The 9,742-nt window shown below is 33.3% G+C and overlaps 1 protein-coding gene across 2 annotated transcripts; it reads right to left on the bottom strand.

The window, feature by feature from the left end:
* Positions 1–3,112: 3,112 nt before the first annotated feature.
* LOC132644726 (peptidyl-prolyl cis-trans isomerase FKBP42) lies at positions 3,113–9,465 on the bottom strand. Of its 2 annotated transcripts, none has more exons than XM_060361333.1 (8): positions 9,274–9,465; positions 9,045–9,097; positions 8,217–8,399; positions 5,522–5,611; positions 4,596–4,780; positions 4,390–4,512; positions 4,139–4,291; positions 3,113–3,673 (listed from the first exon to the last, which is right to left on the bottom strand). In XM_060361333.1, the coding sequence occupies exons 2-8, from the start codon at positions 9,076–9,078 to the stop codon at positions 3,347–3,349; spliced, it is 1,095 nt and encodes a 364-aa protein (XP_060217316.1). In that variant the 5' UTR covers positions 9,079–9,097; positions 9,274–9,465; the 3' UTR covers positions 3,113–3,346. The 2 variants fall into 2 exon arrangements, with proteins under 2 accessions (XP_060217316.1, XP_060217315.1); XM_060361332.1 differs by having other exon boundaries at positions 9,045–9,126; positions 9,274–9,464.
* Positions 9,466–9,742: the final 277 nt, after the last annotated feature.

Raw genomic sequence — 9,742 nt, 5'->3', positions numbered from 1 at the left:
CCACCAATTCTAAACCCTCATTTCACCTCAACTTCTCTCCAGGACATAACAATTTTTCTATTTTTGTCAAATACTATTAATATCTCCCAAAATTAAATTACTATAATCTAACAGATAGCTATTAAGTTGATATATAAAAGAAAAGAAAGTTTAGAACAATTCCTTATAGTAGTCCATGCCATGGTTGAAGAAAACAAAAAAACTTTCTACAAAAAGGTGTCTAACTTAACAAAATTATGTTAAATTTGTCAATTCGATAATGAGAATATTACTATGGGAATTTTATAAGTAAATTAAATGGTATATGTGCTAAATGTAATAACATAAGGGACTAAAACCGAAAATTGACGTAAGTTGAGTGGTATAAATAAATATACCTTGGGCGATTTGAAAGTGTGGTGCATTGCGCGTAAGGCGCATTTTAAAAGCAAAGTTTAGTCAACTATCTTTGAAAGTTAAAGTGCACCACTCTTAACTTTCCACCTCACCCTCTAAACTTTGAATTAGACCTCTGTCTTTTCTTACATTTTCTATTTTTCTTAATTCTTCTTTTTTTCTTTTCTTATTGTTATTATATTATATTACCCCTCTCAAGCTACTGCTGGTATTTGATAAGTACAAACTAGGTTTGTCGATATTTTATATTAGGACTTCTTAAGAGAAAATTATACTTTCTCTGTTTCGATTTATGTGAATTTATTTTTTTATTAATTTGTATCAAAATAAATTATTTATTTTCTAATTTTAAAACAAATTCACTTTATGAAATAATTTATAGCCACACAAATATTCAAAATTTATTTTGAACCACAAGTTTCAAAAGTTTTCACTCTTTTTTAAATTTCGTATCCAGTCAATAGGTTAACATAAATTAAAACGGAGGGAGTATATCTTTAATAAATTTTCTAACCACACAAATGCTATGATATACTCAATAGTATAAACTTTAAATATCTGAATATTATAGCACATTTAAAATTATAATTATTAAAATAGCTTCTTATTAAACTTTGTATCAAATTAAATTATGACAAATAAAGTGAAACGAATAGAGTAGAAATCTAAGTTTTGATTCAATTTTAGGACACTTGGTGTCCGAGTTTGATTTTTCTAGAAAATTGTTGCTTGTTTGAATTTGATTTGAAAGAATGAGTTTGAATTTAATCATTGGAGAGCAGTATGCATAGTAAACGTGATTCTTTTAGCATCAAAACGCAACTTTCGCTCCTGAAGCAGATTTGAGATGTCACAAGCCAAAAAAAAAAAAAATGTCACAAGCCAAGTTCGAGAGTTAATACCTAAAAGGTTAAAACCATCTAAATTATTCATGTCTTGCGAGTTTAACATTTAAATTCTTATCGGTGATGATTCAAATCCCACGTTATAATCATCACCCTCATTTCCCCTTCCAGTACTTTCATGTAATTTAAAAAAATAAAAATAAAGAGCATTGAGTCACATAGGGAGTGACTCTTTTTGTATGCGTAATAGTTAAAAAAAGCAAATAGTATATGGTACGCTCTCCGTCCCAATTTATGTGAATCATTTGACTAGACACAGAATTTAAGAAAGAAAGAAAGAAAGAATTTTTTATTTTGTGTTTGAGTTTTAAAATTTGTGATCCAAAACAAGCCTTAGATAAATGTGTAGCTGTAAATTATCTCATAAAATAAAATTGTTACTAAAATATAGAAATGTGACATTCTTTTTAGAAAAGACTAAAAAAAAGTGTAACACATAAATTTTGACAGAAGAAGTATTCAAATTTATTTTTAAAAATTAATTATTGTTCTTTTTATTTTATTTTTTTCTTCTTTCCTTATTCATTTTTCTCTTCTCCAAATCTTTTACGTTTGATGCCAACAACAGTAAACTTAGTTGAAACTTTAGAACGTTCCACCGCTATCTAAAATTTTGTTGATCTCAGGAGAACAAAACGCATTTGTTTTAAAGTTTAGGAGTACGGTAAAATTTTGTAAATATGTAGGGTCGTCGTTTAAAATGAAAAGACAAGGGGTCCAACTTGGTGAATTTGGTGGGAGGTCCAATCAGTAAATTCAGAGGATACGACTCTTTTTGACTTTTGAGGAATTGCATTTCTTTTTGACTCTACCACCTTCTTATTCAACCCCAAATTTCCAGCACAAAGCAGACTTTGAGGAAAATTTTGTAGTAGTAGTAATTTCTTATGTTCAATCAACGGCAAATTGTTTAACAAGAAGGGCTCGTTTGGTTGGGGAACAAGTTATCCCAAGATTAATTATTGCGGGATTAGTTATTCCGAGATTGTTATCCCACTCTCAATAAGAGAAGAACGCCTTTTGTTTACTTACTGTACCAACAACAAATTACACAGCTTTGGAGTATTTCAGGATTTTCAGTTCAGTATGGCAAATGCTTGTCCTTTTTTTCCCTTCATATTTGTTAATACTTGGTATTTGTAAGTAAGAAAATGAGATCTCTTGCCTTTTTATAATTTGAATAGAAAAAAATGACATTTTTGGATCTCTTATGTGTTTTTCCAAATCTCTGATGTGAATCCCTTGCAAAAAGGTCATAACACCGAAAAAAAAGTTTGTATTTCTCCCCTGAAATGTTAATTTCACTCAACAATCTTAAATTTCACAAACTAATTTTTCAATATTACTGTCCAGGACTTCCACAAACTTTTAGTTTCAAACTTTTACTTCAAATACTCTTTTGCAATCCCAATATAAACATTGTCCATGCCTATTCAGTTTGATTAATCACTCATTGTAACTATGTATATAAATTTTATTCAACTGATATGACTTCTAGTCTAGTTTAACATTTTTTTACTACACAAAAAGCCTCACACCTCCAATTCTATTTGTAGAACATTGTCTGAAAATAAAATTGCTTGATCCCTCTAAAGCTTTAATTAATCAAAGAGTTCCCACACCTACCTAAAAAATATACATACTTGCTGTGCCCTATTCTATAAATGTCCAATGAATTTCATCTGTAGACTTATAACAGGCATTATATATGCATACAGACTTGACCTCATTGTGTCAGCTGTAGCTTGTAGGGGAGAACTATTACTACAAAACAACTGAAAAGTCTACTTATAAACCAAGGAAAATTGCAATATCCAGAATGCATGTTTCATTAGCAAACATTTGAAATCAGAATGAGAAAATAATTAGCAAGCTGTTATCTTACTAATAAAATTACATAATCAAAACAACAAATTTCTTCCCTATTTCTTTGGTTAGAAATTTTCAAAAAGCTTCTAGAGCACCAGAAGTTTATTGCTGGATTACCAATGGTGGGAAGTAGTTTCTCAGATTTGGCATCAGCAATAACCTCTCTCCAAACTCAGTTAGTCATCCTTGCGCGCCTTACGCCTGAAAAGCATATAAAAGAGTGATAACAACCATTGCCAAATGACAATCAGCCAGTTTCTCGACTTTGGTTTAGGCTCTGGTCTTGGTCCAAACAGTCCTTTGTAAAGTTCCTTTTGTTTTTTATAGACGGCCTTCTCGTGTTCTGCAATCAAATGCAATTCCCTAGCAATGGCTTTATCTTGTGGGGCAAGCTTACGTGCTTTAAGGAAGTCCTCACGAGCTGCATCGGTCTGACCAAGTACAGACCTAGCCTTTCCACGTCTAAACAACGCTTTCACATTGTTTTCATCTTCTGCCAGAACCTAATTCATAATCAGTGAATCAAGCTCAACATTTACTAACCTCAAAACTTGTGAAAAAAGAGTTCCGAATGATGAGTTTAGGAAGATAACGCAAATAAATTTCATATTTAGCCGCTCTACTGCTGGCATGGATGCACTTAGTCCTGAAAGAAATTGGACGATTGTACTCTCAACGGTAAAAAAAAAAAAAAAAAAAAGCCAAAACAAAATTAAATCATAGCAAATTAACAGGGCAACGTCTTTAGCAAGAATTGTGAACTTGTAGGTCTTTCTTCTACAAGAGAAAGTAAGGCCATGCAGATTCCATTTTCCAGAGTCTCCATAAGTTAACAAAAAGATAGTAAGCTACATAAACAAAACAAACTAGGAGAAAAAATTATCTACAGAAACAGGAGGCAGCAACACGTATCTAAACCTTTTGTTTGAGTAAACTCGTATCTAAAAGTTGAAAAAGTGTATGCTTACAATGCTACATTGTGCAATGGCTTCATCATATCGCTGGAGCTTCAGCAGACAGGCTGCTGTGTTCAGATGGCAGGGATTTTTTACTGCCAAAGCCATGTCCCGGTACTTACCAAACAGCTGAAACATGAAGTCATCTCCCATATATGCTATGGCCTAAGGATCAAAAATAGAATATCATGTACTATGAGGACAGAGGAACTTATATGGGCACAGGAAAATATAAGCGAATCAATTATAAGCAGTGGTGAGACCATTTCATACTGTTGCATAGCCTCCTCAAGTTTCTCTTCCTTGAATAAAGCATTTCCATCCATCTTTCTTCTATCTGCTGCCCCAATTCTCTCCTCTACTGTCATGTCACCTCGTGCTTTCCCCTAATATATTGCAAAGAAAAAGATGAGTACCAGCACCTTCAGTAAGTATAAACCAGAATTTAGTTAAGGAACAAACAACTCACTTCTCCGGTCTCATCAAAGCCAATCAACTCGACTTCATACAAAACATCAGCCGAAGGTGGGACATTAGGGAAAGAGAAGCTTCCTTCTTTTCCATAGGCTAGTTCCTGGCCAACATGCAATAGAGCACGCTCACCAGATTTCATGCTGTTAATGCCAATAGCTAGGCCAGTCATTTCCTTTTTCTCTGCAAGAAAACAACAGGACAACACATTTTATTTATATTGTAAGAGCCTGTATGTGTTACTTAATGGTAAATAACTAAGAAGTGTTAAGTGCTGAAACAGTGAAACTGATTGCACAAATTAGCAATTAGTACGTGTTCTGATAGAAATGCTGAAACTGATAGTAAGTAGTTTATGTGTTTGGCAAAAAATTGTTGATAAGGTTCTTTTTGGTAAATGACTAAAAGCCCTCCTCTAAATTCATATGTATCTTTGTAAGTAAATGGAGAACGACGGAAATGGAATAGAGGGAAGTTAGGAGTTTGTTTTGCGGAAGGTATTTTGATAATTAGAAAAAATATTAAGGATACAATAGTAAAAATCATGGTCAAACTAAAAGCGCTCATAAGCTGAAAAGCAATAAGTTGGGGGTAAACAAATTATGACTTTTGGTTGATTTTAACTTATAAGTACTTTGGGTGTTTACCAAACACATAACTAAGGCAAAAGGTTCTTATAAGCCGGTTTGAAAAAAGAAAAAAGAAAAAAAACACTATGTCAACTCTATTGTAACTTCTTTAAAGTTTTATAACATTTCATGACACTTGCTTTTTTTCCATGAAGAAAACACATACATGTGGAAGCAAGCTATCACAAAATCTATAAGCATCAATGGCTAATTTACTATCGCAAAAACTCAGAGGATAAAAAGAAATCAAAATAATGACGCTGAATGTCCTGCAATATCGTTAATGGATATATACCTTTTCCTATAACCAGCTCAAGAGGTTGTTGTTCACGCCATGTATCTTCAAACTTGTGCTGGGTGCTTTCAGCCCATGCCCTGTAATGCACTATAAAGAAAATTCCAGTCATTTTATGCACTTGAAAGGGAAGAAAGACAGACTCAATCTCATCGAAATTTGAATAATTATACAAGAAATACAACAAAGAGACTGCAAAATTAACTAGTGACTGCAGTGATGGACTGCACTGAATCTGTGTGGCATGCAATAGTCAATGCCAGCCACCATTAAAAGTATAATGCGGCCGTAAAAAGAGGGTAAAAATATGCAGCGCATATATGTAGCACACTTGGCACCATATGGATAATTTGGAGTGAGAACTAACAGAGCTTTCGAAGAGAAGAGATTGCTATGCCGCGAGCCTCGTATTTTGTTCCTTGTTAATTTTTGGTGCACCTATGAGATTCCAGTTATTAAAGATGATGGGACACTAGTTGTAGAAATTATATTTTCGGTTAGCTTCTCGGTTTGCCATCAAATCACTACATTTATTACTTTATAGAATCAAATAATCATGATTAGAAGATTAAAGTTGATTATCAAGCGTTAACATTATGGTGTTAGATTTCATAGTGTAAGTCGGAAATTTTTATTATATTTTACTTTTTACATTAATAAACACCTAAGTACTAGTTTTTTTTTCATATAAAGAACAACAATATTTTTTTATACATGCAGTAGTTTTCACTTTTCAAATTATTTTATAGGGAAAAGGCATCATTACCCCCCTAACTTTGACTGAAGTTACTACGCCACACCTTACCTTTTCAGCGGTCCTATTTCATAAATGCTGACATGGCAAGGAGAGTGTATTCACAAAGAGAGTGAGAAACATAAAATCTGATAAAAATATACACCTGTCATGTTTTAATTGGGTACTTCACATTTAATTACACCTAATTAATCATCATTAAAGCTTAAAGTTTTTTTCTTTTAATTTCTTTTTTCAAAAGTTCTTGTTAACCCCGGCAAATATGAGATTGGGAATAGATTTTGTCGCTGGAATTCGAAGCTCGCCGGAATTTTTTTTGTCGCCGAAATTTCAAATTCCGGCCATGTGTTTTGAATCTTGCTGGAAAAAAAAAAGTAGGAAAAGGGGCAGCCATGGTAGGCTTGCACAGGAAAGAGAAGAAGAAAGGAAAAAAAAAGATTAAATATACATGTGGCAAGGAGAGTGTGTGTCACTCTCTCATAAGAGTTTGGATATCCAATTTCAGGGTGGTATTTATTCTGTTTTTAAAAAGTTTAGGGGGGTAATAGAACCCTTGAAAAGGTAAGGTGTATCGTAGAAACTTCAGCCAAAGTTCAGGGGGTTAATGATGCCTTGTCCCTATTTTATACATGAGGGATAACTATACTCTTTTTTATAGGTAAAACAAATACATTTATTAGCAATAGATGTGTCAGAAGACAAATGATAAAGAGTCTTTTTGTGTTACTATTTGTTTACCAAATAACTTCTTATTTGTTATTTCTCATTTATTTCTAATAGCTAGGGTAGTTAAAAAAAAAAAAAAGGGGGGCAGCCCGGTGCACTAAGCCCCCGCTATGCGCGGGGTCCGGGGAAGGGCCGGACCACAAGGGTCTGTTGTACGCAGCCTTACCTTGCATTTCTGCAAGAGGTTGTTTTCACGGCTCGAACCCGTGACCTCCTGGTCACATGGCAGCAACTTTACCAATTACGCCAAGACTCCCCTTCAGAAATTTACTTGAAGGGGTACAAAGTAAAATTTCTATGTTTAGAATAGGAATGCAGGAGTTGTTAATTCATATTTCTCATATTTTAATTTACCTCATTTGACTTCCCCTAAAACTTTTTAGTATTTGAGATAAATAAATAATTATAAACTCAACCGTAACTTAATCATTTAGGATAATAAAACAAATACAAGATAAGATAAAGTGAAGTAATATTGGCCAAACGAATTGTTAGGATAAAAAACTTTCTCCAATTTAAATCAAATCCATAACAAAGATCAATAGTTTATTGATTATTCTACATCTATTACAGCTCCTGCATTATAGTCCATGTATTAAGTTCTCAGCAAACCAACCAACAATTTTACTTATTCAACTTTTTTGATAGCTATCACATTCATGTTTTGTTGAGGGATAGTCCCTCCATAAGAAAACAAAGAGATCCTTTTTCTAGATACTTTTGTCATAAAATAGGAATAGAACATGAAAAGAAGGTATCTAGGAGATGGATAAAGAGCACTTGACCAAAGAAAAAAAAGATAAGCATGAGTTGAACGATTCAGAGAAACGACAAAGATAAAAAAGCAGGTGTTATGTTTCCTAAACATGTATAAGAAGATGAATGCAACAACTGGCATTAGGAGAGAGCTATTAGGAAAACAAGATACTTGTAGTTTAGCAGTGCAGAAAACATGCTAGGATCCAACTGATTAACTCAAATAGATATATCTGAACCAAGGCGACGAATAGAATCCTTCTCAAGATAATAGCAAGATTGTTGAAATTGAAAAAAAGAACATTTTTCATGAAATAGTGGCAGCTTAAGAGAGAAACTGCTCATTCTCAACCAGTCAAAATATAATAGGGGTACAGCTTTTTTCCTGGAACCAGAAGTTGGGATAGTGAAGGAAGGTGAAAAAACAACCAAACAACAATCATCTTAGCTTTGACTTACAGAAGCATGTTGCGTATTTCGATGGCTTCTGACCATGACCTTCTTTAATAATTTGCTTGGTTACTTTTTCATGGAGGATTTCCACTTCAGTATCAACTTTTGGCGGCCCAGCATCATCCTGTGGAAGTTCTCCACGAACGACTGAAGAGCCTTCAGTGATGATTTCGTCAGTACCACCCTGATCTGTGTATAATTTAAACAAACCTTCTTCAGAAACAAGTATGAAGAAGCAGTTTAAGACTGTAGGTCTAACTTCTCCCCAAAGAATAGACTTCACTTTAACAGTTAGTTTAGCATCCATGATCCCAATTCTTAATATACGGCTAGTCACTAGTTAAGTGGACTTGGATAAAAACAACACAAGGTGCAGGAGGAACACACAATGACAATATAAAATTACAATACTTATAGGATTCCCAAGAAATTGTTGGATTCTTTCCGTGGTGAAATTAGCACATTGCTTCCATTTTGAAAAGGAGAAAAAGGTTGTCAAATATGGCAAAATTACTCCCAACTTTGTTGCTAACCAAATTTATCATCCAACAAGTAGGTGGAAAACTCTCTCAAGAACAACATGAATGTCTCTAAATTACTAAAACACATTACTTCATATTGCAGCATTATCTTTGTCTTTTGAAATTTACTTCATATTCCAAAAGCATATTAAAAAGCTCGTCATACGACTAAGGGGGCAAAGATGAATAATATAACCTGGGAAAACTTTCCAACCCCAATTATACCAAGGAATCAGAATAGATCATATTTATCTGAATTAAGAGCTAAGAGTTGATAAAAGGAGTATCATTTAGCCATAAGTTAAAGCATTACCTATTGATGAATGCTCCTCTTCTACTTGAGACATTATTTGAAACCCAAGTGCCCTTCACTCCAATGTAAAAATAAAAAGATACTGGAGCTCAAAAGAAATAAGAAAAATCAAATCTTTATCAAAACCCATTCACAATTAAAGTAGCTTAGCTCGGAAATCCAACAATTTACAAGTATTAATCAACTGGGATTTCACAAGAAGAGGAATAATAATAATTACAAGGGTTACCAAGTATTAATCTTCTTCACAGATAAGCAGTATTTCTCTCAGCGGTTATAAGGTGTCAAAGTCGCAAGAAATTGATGTGCAGGCTCGGAATGTCTATGGGATTATGTGGGCAGTTGACAATTTGCTTTGAAATTATCGAACAACATTCCAGATCGACACAGACAAAATAAACAAATTGCTTATGTGCAGTATGTGAGCTGTGTCATAGCCTGTTTGAGATTTGTTTTTTTTTTTTTTCAAAAGTGCTTTTTAAAATATTACTTTCGGCCAAAAATAATTTGTGTTTGATCAATTAATTTTAAAAACACTTTTAAGCAGCAATTAGTGTTTAGTTAAGCTTTTAAAAAGTGTTTCGAAGTGTATTTATTTAAAAGTTTTTTTCAAAAGAGTATTTTTTAGCAAAAGCTATTTTTTTAGTTTCTAAAAAAACTGTTTCTGCTACTCCTTATAAACCCTTATTTTCTCCCAA

This window comes from Lycium barbarum, chromosome 6, assembly GCF_019175385.1.
Source record: "Lycium barbarum isolate Lr01 chromosome 6, ASM1917538v2, whole genome shotgun sequence".
NCBI classification, from domain to species: domain Eukaryota; kingdom Viridiplantae; phylum Streptophyta; class Magnoliopsida; order Solanales; family Solanaceae; genus Lycium; species Lycium barbarum.
The sequence above is the reverse complement of the archived record's forward strand: the minus strand, read 5'-3'. Positions and strand labels throughout refer to the sequence as shown.